The 15,567-nt window shown below is 43.8% G+C and overlaps 1 protein-coding gene across 1 annotated transcript in view; it reads left to right on the top strand.

Annotated features, from left to right (window-relative positions):
• Positions 1-2,179: 2,179 nt before the first annotated feature.
• Positions 2,180-15,567, top strand: part of scara5 (scavenger receptor class A, member 5 (putative)) — a 64,840-nt gene continuing 51,452 nt past the window's right edge. The window contains exons 1-2 of the mRNA XM_069723487.1: positions 2,180-2,291; positions 7,007-7,135. Coding sequence (XP_069579588.1) covers positions 2,180-2,291; positions 7,007-7,135 — 241 coding nt within the window. The remainder of the gene's footprint in view (positions 2,292-7,006; positions 7,136-15,567) is intronic.

Here is a 15,567-nt window from a genome sequence, read left to right as displayed (position 1 = left end):
TTTTTGTTTAGAAAGGAGGATGTGCTGGAAGTCCACCACAAATCTGTCAAAGCAGTGTTTATTCCTCGCCATAATTCACGTGTGGTTAAATAGTCGATGTTCATTGTGATGAGGAATTGACGATCAGACTTCCAAAAGTGGCCGGTCGGGAATTTGTGGCCGCTGTGGTGCGTCGGCAAGAATGCAACCGTTGTCTTCGATGATGTTTCGCATTCATCACGGCGAGTTAAATGTAAACAAACTGTTGTAAATTATATTCAGGCAGACCCTGAAGTTTTGAGGCCAAAACCAATGTCTTCTTTTTTCTTTTTTTTTGTTAACAAGATGCAAACTGAGCAGGACATTTTAAATGGTATCAAAAAATGAACTGTCATTGTTTACAAATTGCCCCGTAACTACTTGAACATTTCCGTAAGTGCTGCAATTTCTACATGTTCATCGGCCGACATCGTTGCTATTTCCTAATACTGACCAACTGATCCGTCTCGCTCCTCTCGTTGTGCGTTGTCTCAAGGTCGTACTTGTTCATGAAGCTCAAGGATGTTGGTACCTGAAAAGGACCGTGGGACATTCCTGTTGAGATTCTTGCTCAAATTTTGGACCTCCAGAAATGACGACATTTTTGGTAGCGATTATGTGACATTAAACTGGATATAATCGCCAGTTGCACTTGTCAACATTCAAGTCAAAATTACAACTATACTCTGATTGCTTTTAAAAGCCTGCATTTATTCAGACAGAGGTTAAATACATTTGAACGAGGTCAGAGTAGAACCACCGTTCATTCGAGCAGGAAGCACCCAGTGAAGATGGTTTTTTTTTTCAAACATCCAGGTTTTGTACCTGTTTTCCACCCGCGAAGGTCAAATTGTCAGTGGAAACACTTTGGGAAGGCTTGAAGGTCGTTTCTGTCGAGAGGGTCTGAACAACTTGAATTATTCTTCTGCCGCTGCAGCCTGGATGTGACAGAAAATTGGAGGTGTTTTTTTGGGGGGGGGGGGGATTTCAGGTAATCTCAAAGTAGGTTTTTGTTCGGTTCCCGCTTCCATTCGGGCTGACATTCAAAACGCTCCACCCTGTTTTGGAAAATTGGCGGCGAAGTTCAGCTTCCGATGCAACACTGTGAAAAGCCGCCGCCGCCGCCGCCTTCCCACGGTCCTCGTGGCGAGTTGGTACGAGCGGTAAATCACTTCCTCTCTTGCTCTGCCACTGACCTCTGCAGTGTTTTTACCAACGCTCATTCACAGCTTTTCTAAAATATCCTCTTAAAAGGCAGCAGGATGGATGGAAAGGGTCAGAAACACCACTGCTGTCCAACTCCTTCTATTTGTTTAGCTTGGACGTGTGAGTGTGTGTGAGTGTGAGTGTGTGTGTGTGTGTGTGTGTGTGTGTGTGTGTGTGTGTGTGTGTGTGTGTGTGTGTGTGTGTGTGTGTGTGTGTGTGTGTGTGTGTCTGGCACAACCGACGATCACAGCTCCGCCTCGTTCGTTAACAGCACCGGAGGGCAGTAATGGCAATGAAACACATGATTAAACTCACTTGTGAGGACCGACTACTCTACAATCCACTCTCGATGTTACTCAAGCAAACTGCAAGTTTACTTAAAGGACAATTCTGGCTTATTTCATACAGTTGCTTCCCGTGAATGTTGATTATTGTGGCTACGATTTTTTTGTTTTGTTTTGTTTCGTGAGCATCACATATCAGGATGAAAAGCTCAAGCTCCCAGCAGCTTCCTTTTAAAAATTGGGACATTTGCTTTCAAGTCTGACCGAAAGTCAAAACACAGAAATTTGCCGCCATTTTGCTAACTGCATCAGGGATCTCCATCACATTCAACCCGCGCATGCCGGTTAGTGAGGGTACCGTGTGTGAGGCTGTGGATAGTTTTCCGTTGAGTGTGTGTTGGTGCTGGCGACGCAAACGAGACATCCAGCAACTAAAACGTACTTTCTGGAATAACTTCTAGTTACCGGGCGGAGAATTGACCGTTTGCTCTGGCTTTTTTTTTTTTTTTCTTTTTCAAAATACCTGCGTAACACGGAGGTGTAATGAATGGAAACACACTCGTCGTCGTCGTCGTCATCATCATCATCATCAGAGGACGCTTCAGAATATTCCTTTTCGTTTGATCAGAGATGTCTTCTAATGGCTCATTTCTCTCACCAGTCAGGAGGAGATGGAGAACAAGGCCATGTACCTGAGCACCAACGATGAGAGAGAGAACTCCTCCATGTACGAAGAAGCCTACGATGGACACAACTTGTCCAAACTCAACCTGTGTGACGAAGGTAAGGACGAGAGTTTTATTTTTATTTATTTTTGTATTTATTTTCCTCTATTAACCCGGATTACAGACTTTTTCCAAAAAGAATCAAACCTGGTTTTACTGATATTCCCCATGAAACCACAACGGCTGCAATAAGAAGCATGATCTCAGAAGTTTATGGTGAAAGATGTTCTCCAATGACGAGGACAGCAGACGCACGAGAAAGAAGAAGAAGAAGAAGGAAAATAAAACCAGGAACATGCTGTAATTGATTTTCAGAATATTGACTTCCTACAAAAACAAAAAAAAACCAACAAAAAACACATTTCTACACAGAAAACACCCACGCACTGATAACCGACGCAGACTCGGTCTGAGTTCGTGGGCTCGAGAAGAGGCCATGGCGTCACCGTTTGGCGTCCGCTCGCCTCTCGCGGCGGCCATCTTTTATTTAAAAAAAAAAAAAAAAGCCAGAAATGTCCAGGAGCAACATCTGTATGTGAGTACAGGTGCAGCTGAACGAATCCGCAGTCGATCCCGCCGGCGCTCTCGGGTTTCCACCCCCGGGGGGTATCGGAGGGGGGGGGGGGGGGTCTCGGTCCGCTCGGTGGGAAAGACTTCGAGCGGACGTTAAACCGGAGAATTTGTTGACATTTTAATGGAAAGCGGACAACGGGCCTCACACGTCAGAAGACAAACGCCGTCTCTCCGTCCGGCTTTTACTAATCCTGGAACATTTTCACACCTCGTTCAATCAGAGAGGGACATTTCTACGGGGAGGTTCCCGAAGCACAAGAAGCTGGCGGGGTTTCAACCGCCGGGACGACGTGCATTGAAGGTTAAACATACTGTGCGTTATAACGGGGAAAAAAAAACAAAAAATCACCGTCTTTTATCATAGAGGGGAAGAAAAAAAAATATAAAAAATCTGTGTTTACTGGCCGCGTAGCCCGATGAAGTGTTATCAGGCCTCCCCGCCACGGTTTCACGTATGAATAGTAATTATGACAGCACATTACAATCAATTTGTGCTTAACCGTACGGGCGGAGAAAACATCCCCTAAAACATGCGTTTTTGGGAAACGAGTTGTGATGTCACCGCCACCTGCCAATTACAGACACGCCTGCCGGGCACGATGTGCAGTGTTTGATCTGGGAAGTTTAAAGGATCAGTGACCTATCCTTGTAAACTTGACCGAAAACATCCACGCACACACGGACTCTGCCAGCGGACTGACTCACGCTGGAAACAAACCGACTCCGTGCATGTGTCAAAGTGGGCCCATGTTTCGCCGTTATATCTGCAAGTTTACTAATAAAGCGGGGCGGCCAGGTTCGCTAATCCCGGTCTAATCACCTTGTTAAAATTCACCGTCTCCTCGTCCAAACCGAGCCGTGTGTTGACAACACCGTCATGACTCAAATGGAACATGCAACAGCGCAATAAAGTCATTTCCATTTGTTTACGCTTACTTGATGAGTGGATGTTGGGCTCCTCTCTGTCAGATGGAAACAATGTGCGGCGCCACTAATGCGAACGTCTTCGAAAATAGCAATTTGCATTTTTTTCTTTTTTTTTTTTCTCAGTAAAATTTCCCCCAAAATCATCGTCAATACAGAACAAACAAAACATTTGAAAGCCGTCTATTAAAACGTGACGTCGCTGAACTTTCCACAAACATGCAAGAGGCGTTTTACGTTGTGGCGAAATGATAATCGGAAATTTGACAGGCAGAAGTGGAGATTGTTTATATCTTTGTATTCATCAATTATCTGTTGCTCAAATATGAGAATTTTCAGTTTTTCTCTTTTCTAATGTTGTAAATAGAATATCTTTGGATTTTGGACTGTTTTGGACCAAAAAAAAAAAAAAAAAAAAGACATTTAAAAGCAAGTTCTAGAAACTATAATGCTTTTTATTTCATTTTTATTTTTAGACATTTAATAGCTCAAACAACTTTTTATTTCTCAGTCAGTTGAGACAATAATCACCATATTCTGATGGAAATCGTTGGTTTGGAGGGAAGAAGTCAAAGGAGACCGTCTTGGGTGGAAAAACAACCTCGTTTATGGTCCGAACTCAATACCCTACCCTGGAGGGTATTAGGAGGCAATTAGCCTATAGCTTAGCATAAAGACCTTGACTTTCCAGCCACATGCTCACTAGCACCTGTAAAGTGTTTATTTGCACTAGAAGGAGTTGTAAGCAAGCGGGGTTAACTTCCGGTGTTTATGCTAAGCTAATTAACTAATCTAATTAACTAACTGCACTAATCAAGCCGGCGAAAGAAGCTTTTTATAAGACCACACAAACTAGGTGATGAGTTCCCCCCCCCTTAAGCTGCTTGTTGTAATTACAATTTATTTATTTTCTGTCTGTTTATCTGGTGTACAAGTTGTTTTTGTCTCTTTTCCTTTAAAGTGTGTTTTGAAGTCCGGCATGACTCAACTGAGGAAGGCAGAGCGGCGTAGAGAGACAGCTGTTTCTATACATTCCAACCATGTCACACACACACACACACACACACACACACACACACACACACACACACACACACACACACACACACACACACACACACACACACACACACACTCACACACACATCTGAGCCAGCTGTGTTTGTCTTTCGCTGGCGGAGTGTGTGTTCTTCATCATAAAGGGGAAGTGTGTGTGTGTGTGTGTGTGTGTGTGTGCGTGTGCGTGCGTGTGTGTGTGTGTGTGTGTGTGTACGTACGCATCAGCAGCAATCCACCAGCGTCCACTGATGGATTGTAACGGTCCAAATGAAACCATGCTGTCGGGAGGCCGCGCCGCAGAATCACTGTTTGTGTTTAAAAGTCAGACCCGAGCCAACATCGCGACGATTCGCGGGAAGATAGGATCTCATGACCTCGTGATATCCCAGCGGGTGCAGCATTTAGCGTGATGATCATGTCAGATGGCCCCACTGTGATTTCCATCAGGCAACCTGGGCCCCCCCTTTTTTTTTTTTTTTTCACGAATACGTGTGTCTGCATGAGCAGTTTTACAAAAAAAAAAAATAACAAAAATTTAAGATTGATTTTAGGCCTAGAAGGACAGCCACCTCACAAGCAGACAAACTCTCAACTATTACTACGTATCCATGGTAACGCCCGCTGACAAAAAAAGAGGGGTAACGATGTGGAGCAATGAAAAGGACAAAAAAAGGTGCTTTGAGACCGAAGAGAGCGATGCCCGACGACGAGACGCCCGACGATGCGGCCAATCAGAAAACGGGAAAAGGAGGCAAGACGTCGACGTCTGATGAAGAGCTGACGAACACGAGCAGCAAAGGCTTTGAAAGCGGGACCGGCCTTTACGGCGAGGAGGCGTCCTGTCCTGGTGGCTCCGGGTTCAAGCGGTGAGAGCCGAGATGGCCGCCGTGTTTCTCCCGTTTCCCCTCTGAACGTCGTCTTCGTCCTTCTGGTTCATTAAACAGATTTTAAATAAATAAATATACATTTTAAATGAGTAAAACTGCTGAGAATATTTTTACCCGTTTACCTCGCCGACAGAGAGCCCTTTCTGACGAGGGGAACCTAAGTCGTTATATCGGCCTCTTCAAACCCACCAGAGTCCATTGATAAAAACGGTGATTTTACGGCACAGAAGATGGGAGTTGCTGGTCCGCCGCTCGGTTTTGGTTTTTTTTTTCTTCAAACTAAAATGTTAAAACGCCACCAAAATCACACAACAACACAAACCAAAACACACAGTAGAAGAACAGTTTCATCACAAATCTTTGGTCTGAACTGGGCTTTTGGCTGCAGGCAAAACTTTTAGTAAGTAAAAATGTGGACGATAAGTACCTGCAAAAGTCTCTGGGGATGTCTTGTGACGTGTCCTGCTCCAGTGGCTGATGAAGGATGTGACTCCGGCGTAACCTTTCCAAAAGGACCTCTTCGTCCTCTTGATCTTAAAGGGAATGTTCCTGTCAGCAACATCAACGGCCTGATCGCTGCTTCCTGCCAAGCTGTCCCACACACACACACACACACACACACACACACACACACACACACACACACACACACACACACACACACACACACACACACACACACACACACACACACACACACACACAGGGGAAAAAAACCCACTTCCATCGTACATAAACTGTGCTGTGTCAGTTTTATCAAGACTAATTCTCAAACATCTGTTCGAGAGCAGAGTTAAGTGCCGACGTGAATTACAGCGACAGTTCCTCGCTGACTCTCTGCAGTAAGATATATCTAACCAGAAATGTTTAATTTTGCTCACTTAATCATCAAGTTATTCACGCTGTCAAATATTTACAGTTTCCATGCTATGAAAATATTTGCAGTTTCCCCTTGAAAATAAATGTAAAAAAAAAAAAAAAAACACCATCACGGCACCAATAAAATGCACAACCCTGAAAAAGAAAAGAAGAAAAGTTGCTTTCTTTACTGTGTTTGTCTGAACCACGAGGTCAAAAAGACAAAACGCTCATGGGGATAGTTTGGACTGTTTTGAAACGGGGTTTTGTATAGTCAGTGTATCACCTGTTGTAAATCGGCATATCTTTTTTAGCCTTGGTCACCTTGTTTTTGTCTCTAGATGATGCTCAACTTTACATCCTTCTGGAGGAATAAATTCTGTTCCGGAAACACTGCTGGTTGCTATGGTAACTAATTAGCTACATGCTAACGGCTTGTTCATTTATTTTTATTTTTTTTTTTTGGGGCCAGTTTGTTCAAAGCGTCGCAGGAAGCAGGATCAGTGTTGCAGCCACCTGAACTCCCTCTCAGCCATCAAGTACGCCATCGTTTCCCTCTACATCCTGGTTCTTCTCACCTTCTTTGGACTCTGCCTGGCAGGTAAGGTGTGTGTGTGTGTGTGTGTGTGTGTGTGTGTGCGTGTGTGTGTGTGTGTGCGTGTGCGTGTGCGAGTGTGAGAGTGGATGTTCAAGAACAGACACTACACTTTTGTTTGTATTCCCACAAGATAGTTCAAAAGTCACCACGAGCTGGGAAAATAAAACCACTTCAAAACACGGCAGTAAAGAGTGTGAAAAAATATGCTCCGTAGAATTAAACGATGTTGCGAGATGTGCAGTGGAATTAAACACATCTTCAAGATATTATAAACACGAGCTAAAAATGACAGCGTGAAATGCATACATTATAAACATCATCTGCAGAAAGGAGCTCTTGTCCTCTTATTGCGGTCATTACTGTACAAATAGTGTCAGAAACTGACGGTTGAATCAACGACGGAGGAATCGCTGCCAAAAATGTTTCCCCGAGTGCAAATTTTATGTATATATATATATATTTTTTTTTTTCTCTCATGTCCTGATGTTTTGATTGTAACATATGTGATTCGTGGCGTTAAATCAAAGAGCAAACTGTTTAAATCCCACCAGACGGGAGACGGCGTGTGTGAATCAGGTTGTGATTTACTGGCTATCAAACCGTCCTCCAGCTGCTCTGGATCTGTCCTTCTCTGCATTTTTAACTGTAACTAAATACGTCTTTGTCGACACACCCGTCACCTTTCACATGTCTTCGTTTTGACTTGATATTTTGTTTGTTTTGTTTTTTCAACTTTATAATAATAACTTTAGCATTCAATTCAAGGCGAGGGGTTCGCAGAAGCTGGAAATTTCAATCATTTATCCAATCGATTTTAGTTAACTGCTCTCGCTGCTGTTTATCTAATGGTTGTTTTTACTTTGACAACGTGATCCGTAATTTTTGAACAAACAGCTGTTAGCTGTTTATGTAATGCTTTTGGCTTTTTCTTTTGACTGTTTACTTGTCTCTTTTAGCTGGTTATCTAACGCTCGTAGCTTTTTATTTGAACCTTTTATCCGTCACTTTTAGATAAATATTTTAGCTGTTTATCGAATAGTTTTAGCTTTTTTTGACCTTTCACTTTTAGCTCACAATTTTAGCTCTTTATTTATCGCTTGTAGCTTTTTATTTGAACCTTTTATCCGTCACTTTTAGCTAACTATTCTAACTGTTTAATCTAATGCTTTTACCCATTAAGTATTCATCCATTATGTTTAGCTAACTATCTTAACTGTAATCTGTTGCTTTTAGCGCCTTTTTGCCTGCACTCCAAATTGCAATTATACAGTAGGTCAATGTGTGTTTTTTTTGTCTGTATATATATATATATATATATATATGTGTATATAAGCCAAGCTTTTCCACAATCTTCCATAACCTCTGCAGTACAAGTTCCCCCGATGGGGAACCGCCGTTCTCGATGACGGTCCTTTAGTTTGAGCTTCTTTCAGGTAGAAAGGAGAAAAGAAGGGAGTTACAAAATGTAGTTGTACGGTACATGTCGAGAAAGTGAGCGTGTTGTCTGTATTTTGCTCTCAGAGCTTTGTTATGCAGATGACATCAGCCGTTCCTCAAAGTTGAACTGTGATGTAGGACGCACACACACACACACACACACACACACACACACACACACACACACACACACACACACACACACACACACACACACACACACACACACACACACACACACACACGCCCATACAGTATACACACTGGCACTATAAAAGCCCATTAAGTTAGTCTTAGGTAACACCCTGGGCTGTGGTCTGAAACCCTACTCCCCCTCTCAAACTGTCTCTTCTGGTTTAGCATTGAGAACACACGCACACACACACACACACACACACACACACACACACACACACACACACACACACACGCACGCACGCACGCACGCACGCACACAAAATGAATAAACAGTCATCTGAAGCCCAACCTAAACTCCAGTAATGTAAAGTCCGGCTGGCGACTTTATTTTCTGTCTTCACTTGACAATATTGGACATTTAGCTCTTATTTACTGTTGTTGAAAGGTTTATATGAATGTTTCAATGCCAAATATAATGCAGGTCTCTATAGCTTCAACTAAACTTTTCTCTCCGTGTCCTTGGAGATTTTTCTAATCTGAGTCGTGAAATCAGTTTTCCAAACGCGTTGCACAATTGACCTTTTTGTTTTTTGCGTTGTTTTTTTTTTTTGTTGCATTTTTTTTTTTTTTTTTTTCTGCTGCTAATCCAGAACTCGGCACATGTGTGGCAGGTTTTTTTAAGTCGATTCCCACATGTGAGAGCTACGTTTGTCACAGCGGTTTTGGAAAAGCGTGACAAGCTTAACCTTTTACACGGCTGCATAAAATACGGGGGGGGGGGGGATAAAGCGTGACGGTGGGCTTTAAAGTTCTGGCTCCCTTTGTGCCGCACGGTTCCCATGCTGCCCTTCATCCGCGCCCGAGGGACCGCGGAGGACTCCGCTGCACGGACATGCCGTACAGGGCTTGTCAGGGTGACGAAGAACAGCAGCGCTGCCGTCTTGGTCCGTGAATTGGCATCACAAGTGATTTTCTAGCCGACCAAGACCCCGATAATGCTGTTAAATTGTACAGATGCAGTCTACGAGGGGTTCGGTATCTAATCTGTGGCCTTTTAAAGCGAATCGGGACCGGCCGAGTGCCAGAAAAGAACAGGAAGTGAGGAAAAAAATCCCGTCGGGTCCTTCCGTGATGTCGGGGTTCGACGATTAGATTTCGCAATTCAGCATGCGTCTTAGAGGCATCTTTGCTTGGCTACGACTGTAGGAAACCCGAATCAGAGCATTTTCAAAGGATTTATGCGCATTACATCGCTGGTGCCATTTTGGGGCATTTGTTGCTGCCAAACTTAGTTTTTCAATCAGGAAGGACGATTTCACAGTGAAGCAACAAACTTTTATCCACTTAACCCTTAAGATTTGTTATTTCTGCAAGTTGTCTCCTAAAAACCTGAACCGCTGCTGGAATCTGCAGGGGTCACACGCCTGTAGACATTTTTATGGTGCAATTCTTCTGTGGATAAAGATGCGTAACTACAGGAAGAAACAGGCGTGACAAAAAAAACGAGACTCGACCAACAACTCGGATTACTTTTGGCCCCTGAACCTTCAAGCAACCTTCGGCAACAACGGTGTCTATCTGACACCTTTTTGCTAAGAGCCGCGCAAGTGTCTTCGCCAGTTTCAGACTGACGCCGTCGTCGGTTTCCCATCCAGTGCCCGTGTCGTTTAAATCGCAAATGTACAAGCTTCCTGCAGAGCGCCGACGGGCGTGTTGGTCTTAAAATGAGAGCGTTGTTGGTGTGTTGCTATTTCGAGGCAGCGGAAAGCAACTGACCGACAAAAACCCGGTCTTTAGTCAGTGGCGCAGTAGTTTACTGTATGTTTAACTTTATGAAGGTAGAAATGTGCACCTATGCGGGTGCACAACGTGCATTCACTCTGCTTGTAAGGGATGTACGGCAGCGCACAAACATGGAAAAGATTAAAAAGATCACAACGTGAAAGATCATCAGTCTGCGCACGAGTAGATCTGTTTCCGATGCAGAGAAGAGTTCTGGCCTTTAGCTTTGTAAAACTGTCACTGTAACAGCAACCAACCAAAAGACCCAACGGCTCAAAAGGGGAAAGTGAGATGACACTCTGATTCGTTCATTTCAGGTTATGTCCGAAGCACACCTATGATTTATACTATGATCAAATAAAATGTAACCCCTTTGAAGCACGTTACTTTGCACTCAGATTATCCGCCATTAAACTTGCAAAAAGTGGATTTTGGACACGTCCTAAATGTACAACTTTTAACTGCGCAGTGAGATGATTGAAATATAATGGAGGCTGTTCTACAGCGCGCAAGGCCAATCCCCCCCGAAAAAAGACACAGATCAGCATTTCTGTTGGTGTCACTCATCGAGCTGCGTGAGACATTTCAGTGTCTTTAAACTCGTTTTCGGGTGATGACCTCATGCTCAAGCTAAATGCCGTTTCCAACTAGGCAGACTATCAAAGCGACTGATTATAAAAGCTTTTAATTCGAGGGACTGAGGCTCGAACTCGAATCCTCTCGGAGGCAAAAACATATTTTTACCATCGATCTGCTGAAGAACCAGCGCCGATCATCGGCACGTCCCGCAGTGAAGGAGGGAGAGACGTCATTCTTACTCAACCACCGAAAACCACTGCTGAACCTCCGGAGCTGGACGCTTGCCGCGCACGCACACGCACACACACACACACAAACATGTTGTTCAAACATCACATGTCTCAGAAAACTGCAGAGTGGAACTTTGGACGTGTGAGTTATGGGAATTAGCATTAGCTGTTGTGGTTTCATATCAGTCCCTGTAATAAATTCCAGCGTTCTGCAGAGTGCTTCCTCCTCCTTATGGTTGATTTGGAAATACCCTGGAAAGACGCCACAGCAGAGCGGCCTCGTGGCCGGTTCACTCGTGTGTGTGTGTGTGTGTGTGTGTGTGAGAACGAGAGAGCCTTTGGAGGTGTGTCAGACTTTGCGGCTATTACCTTCTGCGAACCCTGCTGCGGCCTCCTTGTAAATGTCAACTCTGCTATTGGAGGAGAGGAGGACAAAGAGAAGGGTGATGGAGATGGAGTTCGAAGGAGAAGCGACAGGAACCCCTCACAAAACAAGCCGTCTGCCTTCGGATCAGCGGGATCCTGAAGGAATCGACCGCTCCAACTGATCCTAATTTCATTTCAAGGCCCTCTCTCGCTCCACCTCCCCCCACCCCACCCCACCCCCCCCCCTCGAGCCACCCACTCGATGCTGTAACCGCACGGCCGATGCCATCAAACGGATGTGGCTCTGCGTGTATTCCCGAGATGTAGTCAGGAGTCTTTTTTTGTGGTGGTGGTGGTGGGTGGGGGGGAGGGGAGGGGGGCACTTCTCTTGTCGTCACAGAGGCATTCGGTTGTTTTTAAGGCTTTTAGATGAGGTTGTTTTCGAAAAAGCAATCAAACCGAGCTTTTCAGGGCAACCTCTCCTAAATTAAATGCCGGCCATCCGAAAGCTAAGTGGCTCCGGCGTAAGCTGCACGGGAGGGTCGCCCCGCCTCCTCCTCCCTCCCCCACGCCCCCGTCCCCTCCTCCCCCCGCCTCTCTTTCTCCAGACGCACACACGTTCATGCAACGCGAGTTCGTGCACAAACACACACTCGCTGCGGCTGCCAGTTTTCAAATGGGGCCACATTCAGCTCTGCGCCGTCCACGTTTTCTCTCTGTTTGAATTCTCACTTGACTTTGGCTTTTCGGCTTTTTCCAGCTCTTATGTTGCCTCCTTGGCCGTGTCCCAACTTCGAAGGCTCCCAGCGTCTCACCGCGCGTTCACACACATTCATATTTCACCTCATGGAGCCTCCGTCTCTGGCTGCAAAGCATCTGCATCCGTGACGTGATAAGTATAATATAGTATCGTCTCTGTCGGCGCATCTGATCCCTAAATCTTAGTTTTTGGACATGTGAAAGCTCAAAGAGTCGTAAAAATAAACAGAGATGGATAAAAGCAAAGTGACAGAGGATGAAAGGGCCAGAGCAATCCGCCATGTGGTTCCTCATCAGACCAATATTCCTACAAGATTATCTCTGTCTAGATAGGAGAAGGGCTCTGTCAGCTCTGATCGGGAGGCTCAGCGGCAGCAGACGGATCGGTCGGCCCAAAGAAAGCCAAACTTTTCTAATCTCTGAGACGCCTGTTAGAGAATCTTGTCTTTGTAATCACTTGTCTTGACTGATGTGGCTCAAGAGGAAAGCGATTACTTCAAAGTGCTCGTTCGTCTTTTTAGTCTTCAAGCAGAACTTGGCAACTGGGAACGTATGTTGGTCCAAATATTGGCAAGATGGAGCTTGATTTTTAGAAGAACTTCAGTTCCCAGAAGTCTTTGGAAGAAAGTTTTGTACAGAGGTGGTTCCTTAACTGAAGTGTTGGACCGGATAAATCGAGTTTTTTTTTAGATTCGAAAGAGGATTGTGAAATCCCATTTTTCCCGGCTAGGAAACTTTTGTGGGAGGTTGCTTCCGTTCTCTTTCTTTCGATATGCCGCTAACTGTCAAACAAAAGCCACAACTTTACCAAATATGAGCAATCATTCAAATTAAATAAAGAAAATAAATCAGTCTTTGGTCCCAAACAGTAAACAGGGAGGATGGTCACATTGGACTTGGACATTGGAAAAGATCATTTCAGTGGTCATTGCAGCAGTTTATTTGATGGTATTCATACAAAAATCTTACTTTTAACCTTTTGTCAAGTCATCTCGAAGAATGGCTGAATCATAATTGTGTTCATTTTGGTTCGTGGTTGTAGGTTGGAATAAAAGAAAATAGGACAAAGTGTTAGAAAACGTAGCTGCAGTCGGGTTTCTAGATGTTTTAGCCCGCAAAATGACATAAACAGTCATTTCTTATTACTTGCAACCATTTTGGGAATAAAAGGAAACGGGATATTATTCGATACAGGTTTGTGATTGGTTCCAAAGGGGAACGATTACCTATCGTAGCATTTCTTCAGCCCATTTGAGCACTGCTCTACCGAATCTGGCTGTATCTCTTTATAAAACACCTCCTTCTGGATGCAGTCGATTGGTTAATATTATGTGTGATACCCTGAAGAGTTTTCGTAACTTTTCTAAAAGGAAACCAGATGCGGCGCTTCGTCAGCAGCTTCTCTACTGTCCCTCCGTTAGCATTAATGCCAAGCGAAACAGCAGCGGAATAAAGAATAAACTCCTTTTAAGAAAGTTTTCTAAGCTCTTTCAGATGTTTTCCTCCCAGTACATCCAAAGTATTACAGTAGCTTAGTTTGTGGATAAAGTTGTTAAAACATTACAGTAGGCGAGAAATATGCTGGACCTAAATATGTTTTTTTTGTTTTTCAGAAATGTGGCGTTTTATTGCTCGATTTAAGTGTTTCCAAATGTGGCCGTGAATGTTAAACGGCTTCAAAAGGTTATGTCACGAAATTAATAAGTAAATGCAGCTCAAGAAAGATCAACTTCCAGTGTTTTTGCACTTTACCCACAATTCAATTTATAATCGTCTTTATCATCGTTTACCACCTCTATTGAAAATAAAATGAAAATCCTCCAACATGTAATGATTTCAACATTATCATCTCAACATTTTAGTATTATCTCATGCTCATGTTCTACAAATTTCAATGAATAATACTTTTTTCTTGTTGTGTTTCTATTAAATACTTTTAGAATAAAAAAGGATATTCTTTAATGTGACAGGTGACATTAACACCCAGTTCTGTATCCCTAAACTCTATTGACCACTTTGATGTCTTTCAGCTCGTTGTTTCGGTTTTACATGCTTACAGCTAGTTGATGTTGTCTTACCCACCGGCATCAAACACTTTGAGGAAAGCTGAACATTTAGCAGCTAAAAAGCCAGACGTTTCCACCAGGAAGTAGCAGAAGAAGAAGAATCGAATCGGAAACACAATTTTAAATTGACGCGTGAATAAGCAACCGTTTGCTACGTCGACTTTAAAGATGACGTCAGCATTGTAAAAAGCGACAATCGTGTGTTTAGTGTGTGTGTTTCCACTGCTTGGAAACGGCTAGTACAATCTACAAATCATAACATGGTAATAATAATAATAGATATGGTGTGTTTTTCAAACATCTAAAAAATATGTGAGATAGAAGCGCAGCTGATCTACAGTCAGTTAACATTTCTCAATTATAATCAAAGCAAAGGTTGCATGAGTTTAGCTGGATGCCACATTGCTCTTCATTGTCCTTTGCCGACTCATGCACTCTCAGCAGAACAGCTCTTTGCAGATCTCTTCTATAAAAGTCCTCCATCATTGTGCCTGTGCAGGTTTCACAAATCCCAACCCTTTTTTTCCTTCCTTCCTTGTGTGAAGGAATGGGATGTTTTTGGTTGCGTTTTGGCAAGACGCTGCCGCAAAATACCTCGTGCTACATCTGGAGCGAGTTCTCGGAATAACAGGTTGTGTAAAAGAAAAAAGTCTCAACAAATACGTTTAAGAGGCAGACGTTGGCCCATATATGGCCTCACACACACAGACAGCTGATAACTGTCGGGATGTTCAAGACAGGAGGCTTCAGGAGAGGAATTATATCTGCGTTTGGGAGCTGGACGAGGACGTGGAGATCGCTCACGGCTTACTATCAAGCGAGCGACCCTGCGGAATATCGAAGAATTGGTGTAATTGGGTCCTAACGTAAGATTATCAGGGGTTTTCATCGCCTGATTCACGCAGTATAAACACTAAAGAAAGTCCACACCTGTAGCTCTTAACCTGCCTTGTTGGACGGAGGGCTTTCCGCAGATCTCGAACATGGCGTTCGTCCCTCAGTAGGTGCAACTGAGTCACGCTTTCCAGTCGGAGAAAACATGCAGCTCACAGGTTTGGCATGACGCTGCTCTTTTTTT

The sequence above is a fragment of the Brachyistius frenatus genome, unplaced genomic scaffold, assembly GCF_029030835.1.
Source record: "Brachyistius frenatus isolate BFR_SWC_R1_liver_20210118 unplaced genomic scaffold, ASM2903083v1 Contig_331, whole genome shotgun sequence".
Classification (NCBI taxonomy): domain Eukaryota; kingdom Metazoa; phylum Chordata; class Actinopteri; family Embiotocidae; genus Brachyistius; species Brachyistius frenatus.
The sequence above is the reverse complement of the archived record's forward strand: the minus strand, read 5'-3'. Positions and strand labels throughout refer to the sequence as shown.